The sequence below is a fragment of the Corythoichthys intestinalis genome, chromosome 10 (genome assembly GCF_030265065.1).
Source record: "Corythoichthys intestinalis isolate RoL2023-P3 chromosome 10, ASM3026506v1, whole genome shotgun sequence".
Lineage (NCBI taxonomy): Eukaryota > Metazoa > Chordata > Actinopteri > Syngnathiformes > Syngnathidae > Corythoichthys > Corythoichthys intestinalis.
In genome coordinates this window covers 53,096,824-53,120,441 of record NC_080404.1, presented here as the reverse complement: position 1 = coordinate 53,120,441, position 23,618 = coordinate 53,096,824, and the positions used below count along the sequence as shown (strand labels likewise).

General features: G+C 39.7%; 2 protein-coding genes across 2 annotated transcripts in view; one reads left to right on the top strand and one right to left on the bottom strand.

Moving 5' to 3' along the window:
• The window catches only part of LOC130923026 (cytochrome P450 26C1), an 82,172-nt gene that overhangs the window by 13,396 nt on the left and 45,158 nt on the right, over window positions 1-23,618 (bottom strand). The window lies entirely within an intron of this gene.
• On the top strand, window positions 10,503-23,526 carry pcgf5b (polycomb group ring finger 5b). The gene is made up of 10 exons (XM_057848405.1): window positions 10,503-10,670; window positions 10,827-10,921; window positions 14,149-14,487; window positions 14,557-14,653; window positions 20,237-20,292; window positions 20,357-20,416; window positions 20,488-20,627; window positions 20,830-20,928; window positions 21,011-21,100; window positions 23,293-23,526. The coding sequence occupies exons 3-10, from the start codon at window positions 14,373-14,375 to the stop codon at window positions 23,338-23,340; spliced, it is 705 nt and encodes a 234-aa protein (XP_057704388.1). The 5' UTR covers window positions 10,503-10,670; window positions 10,827-10,921; window positions 14,149-14,372; the 3' UTR covers window positions 23,341-23,526.

The following is a 23,618-nucleotide window of genomic DNA, read 5'->3' as shown; positions in this document are numbered from 1 at the left end:
ATGATGGCTTGCACAGTGCTCCTTGAGATGTTTAAAGCTTGGGAAATCTTTTTGTATCCAAATCCGGCTTTAAACTTCTCCACAACAGTATCTCGGACCTGCCTGGTGTGTTCCTTGGTTTTCATAATGCTCTCTGTACTTTAAACAGAACCCTGAGACTATCACAGAGCAGGTGCATTTATACGGAGACTTGATTACACACAGGTGGATTCTATTTATCATCATCGGTCATTTAGGACAACATTGGATCATTCAGAGATCCTCACTGAACTTCTGGAGTGAGTTTGCTGCACTGAAAGTAAAGGGGCCGAATAATATTGCACGCCCCACTTTTCAGTTTTTTATTTGTTAAAAAAGTTTAAATTATCCAATAAATGTTGTTCCACTTCACGATTGTGTCCCACTTGTTGTTGATTCTTGACAAAAAAATTAAATGTTTGGATCTGTCCATTTATTTTTATTCGTCGGTCCCACAGCAGCTTTTCGGCTCAGTCTATTTTGTTGAATCGACGGCCTAATCGCGGCTGCGATATTGCCATGCGATCGGTCTAATTCCTGGATCTTCGAGTGAGCAAAAAACGCGGATTTGGATTAGTATTGCCATCTTTTTTGTTGACTATTCTTAATAATTAAAGCACTATGGCACGCTTCAGTGACGACAGTGACGCTGACGTGGATGTTACAACAATGTTGGAGTTCGTCATGGAATGCGTGTTTGCGTACTGCTGAGCTCCCGAGTGAAGAGTGGTCAAGGTGGAAATATTATTTTTTGTGAATAAATGTGCATAAGTGGAAGCTTCTCCCCTTTCTGGTACTTTTATACACGTATCCTAGCTACCACGCGTTACAACGTACAAGACCTGGATTACACAAGGTGTGCTGTTTGGCCTGTACTGTATGTAAAGCACACGACAGCTCTGGATGCTAACAATCTACATAATTATATTGGGAAAATGTTTGAAAATGCAATATGCTTACCTTGAATATCTGCTAATAAAACCAGAGTTCCCGAATCCCAACAGCATGCACTCTCGCTCCCAACCGGACTCCCAACAGGACTCTCTCGCATCACCAGTTTTGCCCAACTTTTGTCTTATCAGGTATTTGCTGCACGCATTTTTCCCTGAAGCTCGTCTTGTGAACGACCGACAGTGCTGTTAGTGTTGCACCGATACCATTTTTTGGCCCCGATACCGATACCTGGCTGTGCAGTATCGGCCGATACCGATACCATACCGATACCACCCCGATTATATATATATATATATATATATATATATATATATATATATATATATATATATATATATATATACACTTTTTTTTTTTTCCCCCAAAGAGCTACATAATTGGATGTGAAATCATTGCTATCAAGGCTTTGTCAGGCTGTTGCTTACCTTTGCAAAATAGGAAAAAGACTAGTACAAAGTATAATACTAGCCCAACAGTAAGAAAATAAAAATAAGTTCATAATAATAAAGTCTGAATGAACTGAGTAAACTTTTTTTAAACCTCTCAAAGGCCAAACAGTGCAACTTTCATGAAATTATTGTCACATTCTGCTGCTGGTTAGATTGTGTTTTTTTGCTGGGCTGTTAGTGGGGGCATTCCTGACGTCGCACCTGAATCCAATTCGGGCTCATCAACGCAGCATTTAAGCACGGGTGAGCTCAGAGAAGGCTGCCGAGATATTTGCTTTGCTGATTGCCATTTGACATCTCGCACTATAGTCTCGCTACATTTGCTTGTTACGCCCCGGCATTGGGTTTTTTCTGTTAGTGTGCTGCATTCGTTTGTAACCTCTACCCTGTGCAGGTATTTGAGTGTTTTTATTTTGGCTTTTTGGCTCGCTGCCTATCGTCTTAGTTAATCTTCGAGTTTTTAGTATTGAGCTCCGTCGACCTGCTGTCACGGACTCCTTTTGTTATTTCTACCATCCCGCGATCGCGTGTTATTTTTTGTTTGCAATCATTAAACCCTTGTACTTATCCCCCGCTTGTTGTCCGCTTCGAGGTCCAACCTTGTTTCCGCATTTGCGGACGCTCACAATATAAGTAATAATAATTGACCACAGCATCCCGTCTCTCTATTAGCCTCGTTTTTTCGGGAGGGGGTGGGTCCCTTATTTCTATTTCTGAAAGGTGGCAACCCTACTTTGGAAACAGTTCCCAAATTACTGCAGCATTTCTTTCAGTAAAAGACAATAAAAGTAAAGTAGACGTAGTAAACTGACCAGAGATTGTTGGTCCGGTCCTGTGCCCTTCCTCTGGATAGCAGTCCTGCTCTTGCAGGCACAAACTCGTTGTGTTCGTTCACGTTTCGTCTTCACATGTTTTATCAGGTTCGAGGTATTGAAACTGGCCGATTTAACACCACATCTCGAAACTTTCAGGCCGCAAATCTTGCACGCAGCCATTGATTTTAATTGACGGAATTTCTATTTTGAAATATTTCCCAACCGCCGCCATGTCGGCCATGTCATTGGTCAGAAGTGGCTATTGGCCCGTTCTCATTGGTCTGGAGCAGGCCAATAGCGATAGCTGTTTGGTGTTCACGTGTCATCACACAACACAAAGTTTAGTGAGCGCCAGGAGAAAAAAAAAAAAAAGGCTGCGGTCAAATGTTATAATAATGGACCGGTAAATGGCATCGGCGCCGTCTTTGTTGATACTCGCCGATACCGATACCACCATTTTGGGCTGGATCGGCGCCCCCTGCCGATACTAGTATCGGTATTGGTGAATCTTTAAGTGCTGTCCTGCTCTTCACTTTTCAGATCTGGTTCAAATAGGAAGGGTAGAACTGACGACATGTTGGGAAAGCTAACTATTGACACGCTGGAATTTCGGCATCGGGACCAGTGACATCATACACTGCGACGTAACAAGAATGGCAACCTATCACTTAAAATAATTTTACAAACTTTATCAAAACAAAAACATTAAGAGGGGTTTTAATATCAAATTATTATAACTCATACTAACATTTATGTTTTAAGAATGACTTCTCTTAAAAATAGAGGATCCCTTTAAAGTTTCGTCTCACATTAGGTGACGTACATGTCATTTGTATGTGTTCTGTGCTGAAAAGACAGCATCTGGATTGAAATATGTCATTTGACTTTATATCCTTAATACATGGCATAAATGTCATATGCCACACATATATCAAGTTTCATCATTGCATCAAAGTCATCAAACACGTGAAGTGCGTGTGATATGTACTGTATGTGTCTTGTGTTGAAAAGACAGTTTATGGATCAGATGTATCATTGGCTCTACATGCAACATGCTTCATACATGTCATAAATATCATACGTCACACCTACATCAAGTTTCACCAGTCCCTTACAGTGTCGTCACGCATTAGATGATATACGTACTCTTTTTCAAGACTCAATTTTGAAAAAAGACTTTTTGAACACCAAATTAATTTTTATACAGAAAATAATTACAGTACATCTGAAACAAATGATTCTAACAATATATTTGAGAGAAAAAGCATGTTGTTTTGCCTCATTCAAATCTTAATATCTGAACATTTAAATATGTAAACTAAAGTGCAATCACATTCGTAAATGAATGGCTTCTGGTTTTTGAAATGTAAATAAACCAATCTATTGTGATAAAACAACAAAATTGCAATAACTGCATTAACCATCAAAGTGAGGTCTAACTGTAACTGTAGTCTTGAAACAAATCTGAATAAGGAAAAACTTTGCAATAAAATAATGCAAACTCTTTAAATTAAAAAGAGTAGCTGACATCTGTCATGACAGAACATTGCTTTAATGATATCCGGCGCCATCTAGCGTCGTGAATGGGTATAATGTCTAGACAGCGAATATAAGACAACCCCCACTTTTTCAATCTTATTTCAATGCAAAAACACTCTTATATTCGGTATTATGCTTGCAATGAAAATGTCAGCGATTTTGATTGATTATTTATGTGAATTGGATTAAAACTAGATACATTTTGAAGAAAGGGAAAAAAATAATTTAAAAAATCTGCGTTTTGGCGAAAACTGCAATTTTTGAGGGTCATTCAAAAGATTTCCTGCATCGCATGAGCCTTCCGGTCATTTCGGTATTTGAACGGTGCCGATGGGTCAAACGCCATTGACCAAAAATGAGTATCATGGACAGTTGCTATTGCATCACATATCAGAATATTTTCGCCTAATGCAAAGTCATAACTTTCTCAAGGAATAATCGAATGAATTATTGGTGATTAGCTTTCCTTTTTGCCCAAAAAAACAAAAAATCTCAAAATCATAATTTCTTGCAATCATCCACAGTTAAAAACTCAGTTTATTTTTTTTCACATTTATAGTTTTTTTTATTGAAAAGCCATTTGTTCTTTCAACATACCAGATGAAAAAAAAATTTTTTTTTTTTAGTTTTCTTCCGCTTTCCCCCTTTTTTTTAATTTTTTTTTAACAAAATAAGGTTTTACAATAAATAAATAAATAATAAAGTAAAAACAAAAAACTGAGGAGCAGGGAACCTATTACTTCGCCATATTTTTTACATGAAAGAAATTGTTATGTATAAGCATATATTTCCCAAAATCGTTTCGTACAGGCTTAACATATTCTGTCCATTTTGTCCACATCAAACATGTCCAGTTGTAATTTTAGTGCGTAGGAGATCCTCTCTATAATGAAAATCTCTCGAACTGCGTCAATCCAGTCCTCTGTTGTTGGCCGTTCAGGTTTAAGACACTTTCTTGTCAATGCTTTTTTGCTTGCAGCCAATAGAATGTGGATGAGTTTCTTGTCATTACAGCTAATTTGTTTCACATTTATTTTACATAAGTACATGGTTACAAACGACATGGGGATGTCAAAATTAAAAATAAAAAAACTCAATTTAATCCACATTATCGAGCAGGCATCGGCCCACTATAAGCCGTATGTGTCATCGAATCATCACGACACCTTATAAGAGGCCTGCTCGTACGCTAAATGTATACGGCCTTATAAATAGATGCGAATCCAAATGTGGCAAGGTCGGGAATAAGACGGAAGGGAGGATGAAAAAGGGACGGCTGCGGGAAAGCGAGAAGGCTCCGACGACATTCCCGCGACATGACGACAAGCGTGACAGCTGCCGACAAATATCCGCGCAACTCGCGCTCGCCTCTTTAGTAGCGTGCTAACACAGCAGAATTCTATGTTGATGACCTATTATGGTCAGATTCCTCATTTACTTGGCTCGGGTTATTGTCACATTCACTAAAAGCTAAGAGCAGTCAGGATGGCGACCTCCCGATAATAGTTATTGTCAACACAACAATTATCGATACTAACAAACTAAAAGAAAAACAAGTTATTGCCACCCCTACTTTGACCCCAGTGGGTTGGCAGCACCATTGTGAATGTGTGCATCTAAATTGTAACGTGCCTTGTGACTTCTTGTGTGCTGTATAAATATAAGTTTATACGACCACTGTCATACAGTACATACGAGTACAATAACTAGTTTTAGATGCTAATGTTTACAAGCATGTTTCAGGACCGTTGTAAGTACACAAACAACTCAGGTTGCACAAACTGTTCAGAGGGGCCTTAAAAGCCAGGGAATAAAAATGTTTGTTTTTTTTTTAATGAAAAAGCCTCCAAACGCCATTCTGGTATACAGTGCTTTGATCCCGAAAATATGACGGCAAATGTCAAAACACTATGTAAAATATTTTTCTTTAAAATGCAAGCTGCCACACACGCATCTCATCTCCAAGAAGAAAACAATCTACCAATGTCAGATTTACATAGACAAGTGTTAAAAACAAGCATATGGTGAGCAAACGTCCTCTTTTTCCCGGACAAGTCCTCTTTTCACGTCCTCTCCATAGTGTCCGGATGGGTTTGAAAAATTCATGAAAATGTTTTCATGATTTTTCACGGTACCAATTTGAAGAGAATCCCTCCGGCCACTGGGGGCAGCGCCTGCCTGCGTTGACGTGGCTCCTACTAGAAGGGGGAGAAGGAATAGCTCTTCTTTTTTTTTTTGTTTTGCAGTTTACCCCTTGTATCATGGGGCATTACCGCCATCAGCTGGGTTGACAGTTTGGAAAGCGATCAGGCCGTTACAGACTACAATAAGGAGTAGTTCTAAGAGATGTTTATGCTGTTGTAGTTTATAAAATGTTTAGTTGACACATAGCCTACTGTGTGTGTGTATTGACTGGACTACATTTCCATGGGTCTGCATTACATTATTTTGCAGGTTGGAACATTGCTGTGGACTATTTTTTTCAATTTGCACCACAGGTTTTCAATAGGGTTGAGATCTATTTGCAGGCCATGCCATTGACTGGATGAGTCCACAGTTTGAGCTTTGTGGCATGATGCATTGTCATCTTGCAAAATGACAAACATATTTCACCCCAGTGCCTTTGCCTGACATGCAGCCCCATATCATCAAGGACTGAGGGAATTTTGATGTTTTCTTCAGGCAGTCATCTTTGTAAATCTCACTGGAACAGCACCAAACCAAAGTTCCAGCATCATCACCTTGTCAAGAGTCAAGAATCTGCATTGGACAAAGTGACAGCCTCAGGTTTTCCTGCAAAACACCCTGATAAAGTTTTGAATTCATTCTTCCATTAATAATTGCAAGTTGTCCAGGCTGTGAGGCAGCAAAACTGCCCCAAATCATGATGTTCCCTCCACACAAGGGCGTAGGTTTGCATAGGGACGGTAGGGACATAACACCACCAACTTTTCAGGATGCTGAAATTGTCCCCACCAACTTTTAAGCAACCTTATTTGCATTATATAATGACTTCAGTTACACAGGTCATTTAGATTGTCTTCCCATATGTTATAAGGATATAATTGACCCGATCATTATTAAGTGTATTATTACAGTACTTTCATTATGTTCAGATATACATGAACCCCTTTTCACTTGCCTAATGTGCCAGTCCATTTTTTCCCCTCAAACACACGTTTGATTGGCTGATGACTTGACCCCCCTCCACACACACATGCATTCACAGCCCGACAGGAATACAACATGACAAGAGATATTAGATTTTTTTTTTTCCTCCAGCAGCAGCCACTGTAAGTAATTGTAAGTAAAAGTAATAGTTGCGGAGGTGGGGAACACACCACTAATTTATCTACTGAAAGTCCGAGCTGCATCAGAGTTAGCATAACATTAATCTGTGTGAATTTCTCGAACTTGAGGATTAAGCTGCTTTGATATATTCTCCTGTATGTTTTCTATTGTTAATGTTAATTAAACTGCAAGAAATGTAGTAACAAGTAACAAGTTTGTATTTCTTGTGTATGTTCATGTAATTTGTGTTCAAATATCGCAATTCAAATTAGCTTATAAATCCAAACATTGATTCTGGAAGTTTTCAAAATGTTTCTTTAGTAGTTTTTGAAAACAAAGGTTTGAATCGAACGGTGTATCACCTGAACCAATACACATGAAACTTAGTATAAGCCAATACAGATTTATTTTGCATTGATCATTTAGCCTATTAATTAATTAGGTTCATATTGGTGAGAAATGTGGCGCTGACCCCCGTTCACCCAGTCTTTTTGGCCTTATAAATGTCCCGTCCCCAGCAAAAAGTGTACATGCAGACTATGCTGTTATATCCTCCCTACCAATGTTAAGACCAAACCTACGCCCTTGCTTGGTGATATCATCAATAGCTATACATACGCATTCTAAAAGAGGCACCTATAAACGTGGTTAGAGTTAGCATGTGAACTTCAAAGTGTTGACATGTTCCTGTAGAGCAGTGCTTCTCAATTATTTTCTGTTACGCCCCCCGAGGAAGACGTAAATGTTTCGCGCCCCCCCAAACTCTGCCGTCACTGTAAATAGTATCATTTGTCTATAATATTACTATTATAACTACACCTCTGCCTCACATTGTATCCTTTTTTTTTCTATTAGGGAAAATAACAGATCAACTTATAAAGTATAACTTTATTAACATTGTTTTGTTTGTAACAGAAAGGACAACGCGCATCAATTTGCCTGAATTAAAAAAAAAGAAAAAAAGTCACATCCAAACTGTAAAAATACACTCAAGGTACATTTTTGACCATTTGACACTGAAAAATAAAATCAGTAAATAATAACAAATTCAAATTGATTAGAAACATTAACTCATGAGGACAATATGCCAAAAAATTTGACCGAAAAACAAAACTGAATAGAAGAAGAAGAAGAAAAAAAAAAGTGTCATTGGACAGAAAAACAGTTTTTATTTTCGCTGCTCCCAGTGTCACCTCCAGTTTGCAATGATGTGGGGTTATATTGCACCGAGCATGCTAACAGTGCTCACTGGTTTACTGATATAACACTGACAAAGCGGGACGATTGTTGGCAATATTCGGCACGTTTTCGCTGAAAAACAACCAAGCGGCTTATCAATGAGATTGGGGTCTTATGTCTTCAAGTGGCGTCTTACTTGATTTGGCTTCCGGCTGTCCACTATAATCATTTTTAGACACAGTAAACAGTGGTCTTTCCTCGTCTACCACTGTATTAAAAGTCAAAAGGCAAACGGCCCGAAAAAAGCGCATTCTCGGCAGCCGAGGGAGAACCGTAGGTGAGGGCGGTCGTCGTGACGATCCCAAGCCGAAAATGGCACTTCTCGGGCGGTCAGGTGAGAACCGGAGAAGAGAGTGGGTCGCTGCGTGAGTCCGGCCGGAAAACGGCTTTCGAAAACGGCGCACAGCTCTCCAGCTCTTCATGAGTCTCTTCCGTGTGCTCTTGCTTACTTCAAAAATACTGTGCGCACTTTGAAAATGAGAGCGCCACTGCCACCAACTGAGTGGATGTGCAAGTACACTTTATTCTGGTACGGCAAAAAAAAAAACATGTTCCCCGAGGTCACACGCGCCACCCCTGGCATCGCTCTGCGCCCCCCTGGGGGGGCGCGCCCCACTATTTGAGAAGTACTGCTGTAGAGTAGCCAACTTTCCCAAGGACCAGAGCTTTGCCCCATAATATGAAGCAGGTGTGTGACAAAATATCGAAATGGTGATATATCGTGATCCTTTGCATCCCAAGAGGTTATCGATACACTTATGCCATGAATCGATCGATCGTTTTAAAAAGGTGTCAATGTTTAAAAAAAAATAAAATAAAAAAGGAACCAGGAACAAATTGCTACCACAATCCTCTCCATAATAGTGTCTAAGTTAACTCCATGGCTGCCATTGACGGCGCTCAACGCCCAATCCATTAAGGCAGGGTAGGGCAAAAGAACATTCATTCATTCGAAACCAGAGCATTCGCAGTCACACTTCCCAATCATAGACTTCAGACTAGCATTGTACTTTGACATATTTATGTAAAATAAATGCTAACTGCACGTTTTTTTTTGCTTTTAACCAAGCATCGAGACTGTTTTATGTCCATCTCCGTAAAGAATTCGAGGATTTAAGCATTTATTCACAAGAATTTTCACCGGAAACGCTGTTTACGTCAGGCGTCCGCTACCTACATTCACTAACAGACTAGCACTGTACTTCGACAAATTTACATAAAATAAATGCTAACTGTATGGGTTTTTTTGCTTTTAACCAAGAATCGAGACTGTTTTACGTCCATATCTGAGAAGAATTCGGGGATTTCAGCATTTAGTTACAAGAATTTTCACCGAAAAAGCTCTGTTTACATCAGGCAGTCGCTAGCTACATTCACTAATAGACTAACATTGTACTTCGACATATTTATGTAAAATTAATGCGAACTGCACTTTTTTTTTTTTTTTTTTTAAGCACAAATCGACTGTTTTACGTCCATACCTATGAAGAATTAGGGGATTTAAGCATTTATTCACACGAATTTTCAACATACAATTTACACATAAAAACTCAAGGACCGTTAGGGGCATAAGTTGTATACAGAATTTAGCAAAAACTTACGGTTACCCCAAAATTCTCCAAAAACTGTCCCATTCATTTCTAATGGGATGCCATTGACAGCCATGTACGTCCAAATTTCCCATTCATTTTCAATGGCAGGAATACAGTAGGTCCTTGTGATTTTGGACCATTTACCATGACAGTCATTGACATTCAACTGGCGCCTAAGTAAGTCGATCCCATTGACAGCCATGAAACAGGAAGTGTCCCCAAATTCCCAAAATGTCCCCAAATCAACAGGAAGTGACCTGATAGATATGTAACTACCACAACAAAGCCCCATCGTAATTTCTACAGAAATTGCAGTTTCTGGTTTCAAGAGATTTTTTTGTTCACAAGTTTACCTTTTTGTTTATGTTTACACTTTTCTTACGGCAGAAAATGCTGTGCTTTGAAAATAAACTATACAGGTTTAAATTAAGCATGACATTTTATTCTAGTAACTGTATTTCTATTTTATCAGCGTCATTCAGTTGAGTAGCTTTGTGTGTGCGGCGTGACTGGATTACACAACAACTTCCGCGTCCCGGTGGCTTTTCCCGCCCACCGGAGCTGTCCGCCCGCCTTCCCGCTGAAACGAGCGGAGCCGAAGTAAGCCGAGCGGAGCCGAAGCGAAACGAGCGGAGCCGAAGCGAGCCTCCAAGTTCCGTGTTGTGTGTCCCAGGCAGGCAAGCAGGGAAGCAGGCAGCGCGCGAGGACCGAGAGACGCCAGCGAACATCCGGCGGGAGGAAGGCAGGAAACGACGAGGACGCGGATCACAGAGGTGGGTGATTTTTCATTTCGTCATTTATTTCATGTAGTTTGAATCTGCTTCCGGACTTAACTTGAGGCGCCCCCGCCCACTCGGGCGCCCCCCTCTTTCTTCTCCCTCGGTCGTCCAAACGCGGATGACGTCACGCTGGCCAACTTTTCCCGTAAGCGCGCGTCGTCGTCGGACGGAGCGCTGCGAACGCCTTCCGCGCCCGTATTGTGTCGTCGTCGTTATCGTGACGCACTTCTACACGATGACATAGGGTGAGTGACACGCGCGCACACGAACACAATGACGTCGACGGGACGTGCGTGTGCGATCACGCGCGCGTCTGTGACGTCGTTGAAATGGTCACACAGCAGGTGGATCACTTCCGGTTGGAGACTTAAGGGGCGGGGCTAGCGGCGACACTTTGCCAATGACCATGCATAGACCATGTCCCAGTATGATGGAGTAAGTGGTGTACTGTATCAACATATACTGAATGTAGTACTATTTAGCTCATTGGGTGCCATTGACGGCGATAGATGTCCAATCGCTGCTAGCTGTCCCAGTCCAAATGGATTGGACGTCTATTGCCGTCAGTGGCACTGAAATATGATTTATTAAATGCTGGCCATCCCTGTTTAAATGGATTTGATGTTTAAAGGTAGTGAATGAGTTAAAAAGGTGTTCTTAAAGCAGTGGTATCAAACTTGCGGCCCAGGGGCCAATTGCAGCCCGAAAAAGATTATTTTGTGGCCCCCAATTTGATATGTTTAGGTTGAGTGTTTCTTTGTTAGTAATCGCTACAGAACCGGCTAGCGTAGCATAGGCTAATTGCAATTTTCAGCGATTTTTGGCAATCTGTTAGCCAAAATTTATTCAGATTAGGGCTGTCAAACGATTAAAATTTTTAATCGAGTTAATTACAGCTTAAAAATTAATTAATCGTAATTAATCGCAATTAATTGTAATTCAAACCATCTCTAAAATATGCCATATTTTTCTGTAAATTTTATATATATTCTGTAAAATAAATTGTTGGAATGGAAAGATAAGACACAAGATGGATATATATACATTCAACATACGGTACATAAGGACTGTAGTGGGCATTTCACTCTACTGTCATTTAAATCTGTCTATGCTGTCCTCACTCCGAAGCGTCTACTTTTTCCAAAGCTAGACAGCTAGTGAACGACGCCTTAATAATTAGACTTCTTCCTTTTTCATCTGATTTATTAATAAAATGGCCTCAAACCATTGTCCTCTTTAGACCGTCGTAAAACTACAAAAAAAAACTACACAAGCATTGCATTAGCAACAACGTTAGCTTAGCACGCTATACAGGTTCACTAAACATAAAGAAAAAGCGTCTCATACAAAAAATATAACATTTTGCTTACTAACATAATATGTACATTCTTTACAACAACCATACTTACGGACAAATCTTGTCCAAGGATCATATAAGCACAACATTATCAGCCCGAGACGTCGTGCAGCCATAATGAACTGGCAAGAAAACAATAAACCATGTCGCAAAGCGACCACAAGAGTTCGCTGTTGGACAGCACAAAAAGCCTTGCTGCAAAACTTACCAAAAGGCAGAATACTTTCTGAGCGGGACATGTGCGTTAATTGCGTCAAATATTTTAACGTGATTAATTTAAAAAAGTAATTACCGCGCGTTACGCGATAATTTTGACAGTCCTAATTCAGATATTAATAGTTAAATATTTTATTTATTTTTCATTTTTAATTTAAAAAGAAAATAGGGAATGAAAGAGTAAAAAAATCTTTTTTTTTAATTTAGATGTATTTTCTTGGTTTTGGTTTTGTTATTTAAAAGAACAAGAAAAACAGTAAAATCTTAAAGCAGCACGAGGTAACTTTTCAACCTTTATAAAATATTTTCATAACATTTGTGATGATATGTCTACTGACAACTAGTTGAATGACACCTCTTTTATATCTTGACGGGGTCTGTATTGCTTTCACTAATTAACTTGGAGGAGGGCGGCAGGCACTCTGCCACACACAAAAAAAATTACAAATGTGCTGACTGCTTCACGGCATAAGTCACTTCAGCCTTTCCCTCATTTGTTATAAAGACGGAAGTCGATGCTAATGCTTTTGCGCGAATTCTGCTAAGATGGCAGAGCAACAGAGACAAAAAGTTTTGTCTGAGGAGGAAAAAAAGTCAGGCTACCAGGATATACAGAATAAACATTAACCCCACCCCCACCCAGGACACATGTTTGCTAACCATCATATGGTATTGTTTAGCAAAAATTGGATTCATTACCTTATTACTTTTCATCCTGCACACAGCTGCTGGAAACAGAAATATTGTTTAGTTCATCTGCAAGTGACCACCATGATTTTACTACACTGTGCGGGTGTGCGCTGGCCCTCATGGAAAACGCTGTCTTCCTTAACTTAGGGCAAAACACTACCGCTTTTTTCCACCGGCGTCGCTAAAATCGACAAACAGAAAAGTTACCAAGTGTTGCATTAAGTATTTTTTTGCACTTGTATCTGTACTTTTACTTAAATAAAAAAAAAAGTGAGTACTTAATATACCACTGCAGAACTGGCTAGCATAGCCCAGGATAATGGCAATTTTAAGTGATTTTTAACATTTTGTTGGCCAAAATATTAAATGTTTTAATCGTTAAATATTTTTTATTAAAAAGAAAATAGGGAATGAAATAGTAAATATTCTTTTTTTGTTTCATATAGAAATTAATTTTCTTTGTTTTGTTTTTGCTATTCAAAACAACACCAGGTAACGGTTCGGTTTTGGTTGATTTTAGCGACGCTGGTGGACAAAAGCGGGAGTGTTTTGCCTTAAGGAAGACTTCGTTTCCCATGAGGACCAGCGCACAGTGTTGTAAAATCATGATCTCCAGGTAGCCTGCAGATGGATTAAACAAATTTGTTTCCAGCGGCAATTTAAAGGGTGAATAGTAATGAGGTAATGAATCCAGTTGTGGCTAAATAATAACATGTTGTTATTATATTATATTATTATTAAATTATTATTTATTATTGTTGTCAACGATGTTGATAATAAGAAAAGTTAGATTTTGTACCGTATTCCCCCACAGAAGAGGTGTCTTTCAAATAGTTGTCAGTTGACATATCATCACAAATGTTATGAAAATATTTTATAAAGGTTGAAAACCTCGGCAGTGTTGCTTTAAAAAACAATAAGGAAAAAGTCAAATTTTAAATATTAAAAGAAATGAGTAAACATTTTTTTTTGATCCAGCATCTTATTTTCTTAAATTTAGTGAACTTTTAATTTAGCCAGAAACAAAAAGCTGATGCACATAATTTACACAAAATGATCTGGCGGGCCGGATTGCCCGGAGTTTGACCCCTGACTCCTATCTTTGAACATTGTCGAGGTTTCGGGTGGTTACTCAATATCGGCAGATACTGAAAATGGATTGAAAAACGAGCTCCTTTTGTGCTTTTTTTTCGTGTGTGGCCATTCCAGCGGCGTTCGTGTGATGAAGAAGGAGCGGTCGCTGTCTCACGGAACGATCATGCAACTGGCCCGGGTTCTGGAAGGAGAAGGAGCCACGGGACGCTTGGGTCAGAGTTTCCGCCCCCGTTTCTCCCAGGGCGCCACGCGAGTTTGTTTCATGTGATCGCGAGCGGCTGACATGGAGCAGGACTTTACCCAATCGCCCTTTGACCTTTGCTAACATCACATCCGAGATGTCCGGCGGCGGGAGGACGCACCGGGTCCGAGACTTTAACCGTTTCATCACCTGCTACCTTTGCGGAGGTTACCTCATCAAGCCCACCACGGTCACCGAGTGCCTGCACACCTGTAAGTCGGCGCTCTCTTCGCTCGGCTTGGTTTGGCTTCGTTTAGCTTAGCATATGCACGTGTCCTCAGTCTGTAAGAGTTGCATCGTGCAGCACTTTGAGGAAAGCAACGACTGTCCCAAATGCGGCATTCAGGTCCACGAGACAAACCCGCTGGAGATGCTCAGGTCAGACTCACTTCCTGTTTTATCACCTGGCTTCCTGTCTTTTGTATGCGTCTCCTTTTACTTTGTATTTTCTCATGTGACTTCCTGTCTTGTAAACTTGAAATGAGCACCCTCTTTCTGAGTTTAAATCTTAAATCCCATCTTCTCCTCGTACCGTAATTTTCCAACTATAAGGCGCACCTGACTATAGCCGCCACCCACCAAATTTGACACAGAAACGGCATTTGTTCATAGATAGCCACACTGGACTATAAGCCGCAGCTGTCCTCACTGTAGTATGGGATATTCACACTAGAGCTGAAACGAATACTCGAGCAACTCGAGTAACTCGAGTTTAAAAACTGATCCGAGTAATTTTATTCACCTCGAGTAATCGTTTATTTTGACAACTCTTAAGCATCACGTTTTGCTCGGACTACTTTTAATGCGGGACAACGCGCTGATGTCACGTGCGGAGAGGAAGAAGGGGGGGGGGGGGGGGGGACTTACTGCAGCCAACAGCCGCTACAAACGACGCCGACGTTGCTAAATACTAGCCCGCACGATGTTACGTTGGTTGCAGGTAGCGTCTGATGGGTCTCATAGAGATCGCATGTATGTTGAACTAGATGCAAAATGACAGACTCGGCCGCATCTGGGCAGCGTTAGTAAACAGCCGCCATCTTAAAGCAGTAGAGCGCTAAGCGCTAATAAAGAGCGCTAAGCGCTAATAAATAAGATTAACGCTACTGTCACTACTAGTTCACGTAACGTTAGCCCTGCGGAGGGCTAGGTTTCTATTAATTATGACCACTGTCGATCCGTGACTAACGTGTCTTACATACAGGCTTTAAACTAACATAGCATTGTGGAGTGATGAGGGTGTAAAATAAAAACTTAATCATGCTAACTATCAATTTTAGCTCAGTAGTCATTGCTGGATAAAACACCAAGTAGCACTGGTCCCTAATGTGCTCCAATACAGCCTGTATCATACATTTATTTTGAACACTGCAAAAACTCAAAATCCTATCAGGACTTACAGTTTAGACTAACTTAAAACTTAACTAGAACTTAAAAATAGCTTGACTCAAATAGAAATTCAATGGAAACACGTGGGAAAAAATCCTAACTTTTAAGTGATGTGTGTTATCAAGCGTAACAGCATTTTTAGGTAAGATATATATATATATATATATATATATATATATATATATTTTTTTTAATAAGATCTAAAAGTTTTTTGAGTGAAAGCAGTGAATTAGTCTTTTTTAAATTCTAGTTACATCTGAGATGCAATTGTTGGCTGTTTTCAACAATATACATCGAAAATAAAGACATTGATTGACTGAAAATGGTTCAAGATTAGATGAAATGTCTTGTTTTCTCATGTATATTTATAATTGGTCTTCACCTAAAAATATATTTGTTTTATCCGATTACTCGATTAATCGATAGAATTTTCAGTCGATTACTCGATTACTAAAATATTCGATAGCTGCAGCCCTAATTCACACCAAAAGATATTAACCGGTAACACTTTATTTGATAGCGGTATCATAAGACTATCATAAGACCAAATGAACCACCATGAATCTTTGAACCAATTGGCTTTCAAGCTTTATTGCTTCAAGAAGCTTCATGGATTGAGACTGTTTAACGTCCATATCTATGAAGCATTCAGGGACCTAAGCATTTATTCACAAGAATTTTCACTGGAAAAGCTCTGTTTACAGATGGCAGCTGCCACATTCACTGACGGACTAGCATCGTACATCGACATAGTTACGTAAAATAAATGCTAACTGCATGTTGTTGTTTTTTTTTTTTTTTTTGCTTTTAACCGAGAATTGAGACTGTTTTACGTCCATCTCTATAAAAAAATCAGGGATTTAAGCATTTATTCACGAGAATTTTCACCGAAAAGCTCTGTTTACACATTGCGGCCGCCACATTGACTGACAGGCTAACATCGTACTTCGACATATTTACGTAAAATAAATCAAATAAATGCTAAATGCACGTTTTTTTTTTTTTTTTTTTTTTTTTTTTTTGCTTTTAACCAAGAATCGAGACTTATACCACCATATCTGTAAAGAATTCAGGGATTTAAGCATTATTCACAACAATTTTCAATGGAAAAAGCTCTTTGTTTACATATGGCGGCCGCTAATTTCCTAACTGACTAGCCTCATAGTTCGCTATATTTACGTAAAATAAATGCTACTTGCACATTTGTTTTGCTTTCAACCAAAAATCGAGACTGTTTTATGTCCATATCTATAAAGAATTCAGGGATTTAAGCATTTATTTATGAGAATTTTCACCGGAAAAGCTCTGTTTATAGATGGCGGCCGCCACATTGACTGACAGACTACCATCGTACTTCGACATATTTACGTAAAATAAATGCTAATGGCGCATTTTTTGGTTTTTTTTTTTTTTTGCTTTAACCAAGAATCGAGACTGTTATACCACCATATCTGTAAAGAATTCAGGGATTTAAGCATTATTCACAAGAATTTTCAACGGAAAAAGTTCTTTGTTTACATATGGCGGCCGCTAATTTCCTTACTGACTGGCCTCATAGTTCGCAATATCTACGTAAAATAATGCTACTTGCACATTTATTTTGCTTTCAACCAAAAATCGAGACCGTTTTGTGTCCATATCTATAAAGAATTCAGAGATTTAAGCATTTATTTACGAGAATTTTCACCGGAAAAGTTCTGTTTATGGATGGCGGCCGCCACATTGACTGACAGACTAGCATCGTACTTCGACATATTTACGTAAAATAAATGCTAATGGCACATTTTTTTTTTTTTTTTTTTTTTTTTTGCTTTTAACCAATAATCGAGACTGTTATACCACCATATCTGTAAAGAATTCAGGGATTTCAGCATTATTCACAAGAATTTTCAATGGAAAAAGCTCTTTGTTTACATATGGCGGCCGCTAATTTCCCTACTGACGAGCCTCATAGTTTGCAATATTTACGTAAAATAAATGCTACCTGCAGTTTTTTGGCTTTTAACCAAGGATCGAGACTGTTTTACGTCTATCTATAAAGAATTCAGGGATTTAAGCATTCACAAGAAAAGCTGTGTTTATAGATGGCGGCCACCACATTGACTGACAGACTAGCATCGTACTTCGACATATTTACGTAAAATAAATGCTAGCCACACGTTTTTTTTTTTTTTTATTATTATTTTTTATATTTTTTATATTTTATTTTATTTCATTGATTATTGATTTGGGTGGATACACAGCCCTCTATTCTGCTTCATTTCACATGGCTGAATCCAGCTGTTCCCTGTTAAGACCAACATGAGCAAAGTTTTTTTTAATGCATTCGTAATTTAGTTTATAGGTATATTTTGCCGTTTTTTTTTTTGTGGGAATATGTGTCTGAACCATTTGATAAGTACATTGTAAAAATAAATAAATAAAAGATAAATTTAAAAAAAGTTTGCGTTTTGTAGCATTTAAGCTAGCACACTTTTGCTATATAAGTCAATTGTTCTTTTATTTTTATACCGTTTGAGGCTCAGTTCAGGTTAATTTTTTTATGTTCCTTATCCGATTACTCGATTATTCAAACTAACTAGTTCATCGATTAATCGACTACTAAAATAATCGATAGCTGCTGCCCTACTTTTAACCAAGAATTGAGACTGTTTTACATCAATATCTATAAAGAATTTAAGCTCGGTCAGCTTTTAGGGCCACGCCAACTATGCAGGCCCCCTATTAATCGGCCCCACGTCCCGTCAATATAATTATGAAGCCTATGACAAAACTTAAAAGGGCTACTAAAAACAGCACTGATTGTGAGCCTTGTATCGCAAACTGTATCACATCGGGAGCGACTCAGGTGGTATCGGTGCAACACTAGTACAGTGCCTTGCAAAAGTATTCGGCCCCCTTGAATCTTGCAACCTTTCGCCACATTTCAGGCTTCAAACATAAAGATATGAAATTTAATTTTTTTTATCAAGAATCAACAACAAGTGGGACACAATCGTGAAGTGGAACAACATTTATTGGATAATTTAAACTTTTTTAACAAATAAAAAACTGAAAAGTGGCGCGTGCAATATTATTCGGCCCCTTTACTTTCAGTGCAGCAAACTCACTCCAGAAGTTCAGTGAGGATCTCTGAATGATCCAATGTTGTCCTAAATGACCGATGATGATAAATAGAATCCACCTGTGTGTAATCAAGTCTCCGTATAAATGCACCTGCTCTGTGATAGTCTCAGGGTTCTGTTTAAAGTGCAGAGAGCATTATGAAAACCAAGGAACACACCAGGCAGGTCCGAGATACTGTTGTGGAGAAGTTTAAAGCCGGATTTGGATACAAAAAGATTTCCCAAGCTTTAAACATCTCAAGGAGCACTGTGCAAGCCATCATATTGAAATGGAAGGAGCATCAGACCACTGCAAATCTACCAAGACCCGGCCGTCCTTCCAAACTTTCTTCTCAAACAAGGAGAAAACTGATCAGAGATGCAGCCAAGAGGCCCATGATCACTCTGGATGAACTGCAGAGATCTACAGCTGAGGCGGGAGAGTCTCTCCATAGGACAACAATCAGTCGTACACTGCACAAATCTGGCCTTTATGGAAGAGTGGCAAGAAGAAAGCCATTTCTCAAAGATATCCATAAAAAGTCTCGTTTAAAGTTTGCCACAAGCCACCTGGGAGACACACCAAACATGTGGAAGAAGATGCTCTGGTCAGATGAAACCAAAATTGAACTTTTTGGCCACAATGCAAAACGATATGTTTGGCGTAAAAGCAACACAGCTCATCACCCTGAACACACCATCCCCACTGTCAAACATGGTGGTGGCAGCATCATGGTTTGGGCCTGCTTTTCTTCAGCAGGGACAGGGAAGATGGTTAAAATTGACGGGAAGATGGATGCAGCCAAATACAGGACCATTCTGGAAGAAAACCTGTTGGTATCTGCACAAGACCTGAAACTGGGACGGAGATTTATCTTCCAACAGGACAATGATCCAAAACATAAAGCCAAATCTACAATGGAATGGTTCAAAAATAAACGTATCCAGGTGTTAGAATGGCCAAGTCAAAGTCCAGACCTGAATCCAATCGAGAATCTGTGGAAAGAGCTGAAGACTGCTGTTCACAAACACTCTCCATCCAACCTCACTGAGCTCGAGCTGTTTTGCAAGGAAGAATGGGCAAGAATGTCAGTCTCTCGATGTGCAAAGCTGATAGAAACATACCCCAAGCGACTTGCAGCTGTAATTGGAGCAAAAGGTGGCGCTACAAAGTATTAACGCAAGGGGGCCGAATAAAATTGCACGCCCCACTTTTCAGTTTTTTATTTGTTAAAAAAGTTTAAATTATCCAATAAATTTTGTTCCACTTCACGATTGTGTCCCACTTGTTGTTGATTCTTGACAAAAAATTAAAATTTTATATCTTTATGTTTGAAGCCTGAAATGTGGCGAAAGGTTGCAAGGTTCAAGGGGGCCGAATACTTTTGCAAGGCACTGTACTGTACTTGTCTTGCGACAAGCACCGTTTCTCTTCATCTCGGTTCCCGACTAATTTCCTTGCTTTCAGGCTGGACAACACTCTGGAGGAGATCATTTTCAAGTTGGTTCCGGGCCTCCGAGAGCGTAAGTGTCGCGTTTGACGACGTCGTCTACGCTGATGCTGACTGATGTCGTTTTTGCGATCCAGAGGAGGAGGAACGAGAGGTGGAATTCTGGAGGGAAAATCGGCGTGACGAGAACCTACCGGGTAAGAGCGTCGATCGCAACGATGACTCTGTGACCGTTGGTGACTTGTCACGATGGTCATTGCAACTGCAGCCGGCGACGCGGTGGGAGCGGGGCTTCCCATCGGGGAGGACGACGGCGGCAACGACGACTACCACAGGAGCGACCCTCAGATCGCTGTCTGCCTCGACTGTTTGTGCAACACGGGCCACGCCGGCGAGACCAACGTCACGGTACAAAACAAATATAACCACGTAAAAATTTGGCGTCTTGATTGTTATAAGTCACGCAGGCCACAATATTAACATTTGCTAGACAAGTGTGATTGAACGAACCCAGTCCAAATGGATTGGACATCTACTGCTGTCAATGGTGGCCAATTAGTGCCCTATAAAGTCTTAAGTGTTCAGTGCATGTCGTTTCTTTGCTACTCAGGACCTGATGAAGAAATTCATCCGTTGTTCCAGTCGCGTGACGGTGGGAACCATCAAGAAGTTTCTAAGCCTCAAACTCAAACTACCCAGCTCCTACGAGGTCATTAGCTTTAGCGTTAGCGCGCTAACGTGTTGATGGACTGGAATGTGACTCGGTGTGTGTGTATGTGCGTGCGGAGCAGCTGGACGTGTTGTGTAACGGTGAGATCATGGGTCGAGATCACACGCTGGAGTTCATCTACATGACAAGATGGCGGCTGCGTGCCCACAACGTAAGAACATTGCCGCCACGTCGCAGCAAAAATATCACTGAAAAAATATTTAATTAAAAAATTATCTATATACAGTGGTATGAAAAAGCATCCGAATGTTTTGGAATGTCTTCTATTTCTGCATAAAATCACCATCAAATGTGATCTGGTTTTTGTCAAAATCGCACAGATGAAAAAAAACTGTCTGTTTTAACTAAAACCACCCAAACTTTTATAGGTTTTCATATTTTAATGACAATAGTTTGCAAACAATGACAGAAGAGGGAAGAATAAGTAAGGGAACCGTCACATTTTATATTTTGTGGCCTTTTGTGACGCTTTCTGTTGCTGCAGATCATACTGGCACATCGATCAGGATTAATCTTGGCCCATTCTTCTCTACAAAACTGCTGTAGTTCATTCCTGGGATGTCTGGCATGAATCACTGTCTTTAGGTCATGCCGCAGCATCTCAATGGAGTTCAAGTCTGGACTTTGACTTGGCCACTCCAGAACATGTATTTTGTTCTTCTGAAACTATTCTGACGTTGATTTACTTCTGTGTTTTGGATCATTGTGTTGTTGCAGCATCCATCCTCTTTTTAGCTTCAACTCTCTGACATACAGCCTCAGGTTTCCTTACAAAATTTCCTGATAAACTTTTGAATTCATTATTCCATTAATGATTGCAAGCTGTCCAGGCCCTGAGGCAGCAAAACTGCCCCAAATCATGACGCTCCCTCCACCATGTTTAACGGTGGGGATGAGGTGGTGATGTTGGTGAGCTGTTCCATTTTTCCTCGACACATGACGTTGTGTGTTACTCCCAAAAAATTCAACTTTGATTTAATCAGTCCACAAAATATTTTGCCAAAACATCTGTGGAGTGTCCAAGTGCCTTTTTGCCAACACTAAATGAGCAACAATGTTTTTTTTAGACAGCCTTGCATGAACACCATTCTTGGCCACAGTTTTACATATACAGTTGATGTGTGCACGGAGATACTGGACCATGCCAGTGATTTCTGTAAGTCTTCAGCAGACACTGTGGGGTTCTTTTTTACCTTTCTGAGTATTCTGCGCTGAACTCTTGGCATCATCTTTGGTGGACAGCCACTCCTTGGGAGAGGAGCAATAGTGCCAAACTCTCCATTCGTCGACAACTTCTCTGACTGTTGATTGACGACGAACATCCAGACTTTTAGAGATGGTTTTTTATCCTTTCCCAGCTTTATACAAATCAACACTCCTTGAGCGCAGGTCTTCAGACAGGTCTTCTAGACGAGCCATGATGCTGTCAGACATTGCTTCTCATCAAGACATTTCTTACCAGGTTTGTGTTTTATAGTGGGCTGGGCAACTTTAAACCACTCATCAGTGATTGGGCACACACCTTGGTAAAAAATTGTTTCAATTGCTCTTTAAGTCTCCTTTGGCAGAGGATTCACTTATTTTCCCTTCTTATGTCTTCGTTTGCATGCTGTCCTCAATAAAATATGAAAATCTACAAATGGTTTAATAAGTGGTCTATAAGTTGTTTTAGTTAAAGCAGACACTGTATTTTCATCTGTGGGATTTTGACAAAGATCAGATAACATTTGATGGTGATTTTATGCAGGAATTTGAAAAATTCCAAAAGGTTCAGATACTTTTTCATACCACTTTACCTTCGCGGGCCATTCAAAATAATGTCGCGGGCCCTCGACTTGTCACCTGTGATTTAGTAGATTGGATTACTTGTACATTTTTCAAATATTTGAAACATTTTCTGTGGAATATTGAGTATATTGAACATTTTATTTGACAGGGGTGTCATAATGCTGTCATAATTATGACATGACACTGTCATGAGTATAACTGAATACTTATGACAGATAACATAAAGTGTCATCCGGCAAATTTTGTCTCTTACTCCATTTATGTCCAGTCTGCATATTTTACATCTGTTCAAAAGTGACATCATTTGCCGGCAGACACTTCATGACATCTGTCATAGGCATTCATAAATGCTCATGACAGTCTCATGTCATAATTATGACGGTCTTATGACAGTCTTACGATGCCACTGTCCAATAAAGTGTTACCAAATATTTGATGTGGCCCACTTCCTGTTGATAAATCGAGTTCGAGACCCCATTTCATGTATAATTGTCGTATGATTTCACAGTATCTTCTATTTTTATAATGTGTTCCTTTGCTTTTTATGCCTCGCAGACGTATCCCATGGTCCTCGAGTACCGACCGCGCATCGACTTTGGATGAAGTGAAGCACGCGCGCACGCAAGTGTCGACGTATTTACAGGGTTTCATGAAGATATTTTTGTAGCGTGTAAACACGTTGAAGAGTTTTTATGCTATGAGATGGTAATAACGGGAGTAATATATGAAGTATAAAGAAATATGTACGTGCCTCAGAGTTCGCTCGGCTTATTAAATGTTTTTACTGTCGCCTGACTGGTCATTTGACTCGGTATCACTTTTGGTGCTTGTCAAGATTTCAATTTGCTTTTTTAATCAACAAATTTGATGGAAATTATCAC

What these genes read in the sequence shown, in the direction of transcription:
- pcgf5b (XM_057848405.1), top strand. Translation starts at nt 14,373, where the DNA reads ATGTCCGGCGGCGGGAGGACGCACCGGGTCCGAGACTTTAACCGTTTC. An exon ending in AACCCGCTGGAGATGCTCAG is followed by an intron (nt 14,654 to 20,236) that starts GTCAGACTCACT and finishes CCTTGCTTTCAG; the next exon opens with GCTGGACAACACTCTGGAGG. An exon ending in CCGGCGAGACCAACGTCACG is followed by an intron (nt 20,628 to 20,829) that starts GTACAAAACAAA and finishes TTTGCTACTCAG; the next exon opens with GACCTGATGAAGAAATTCAT.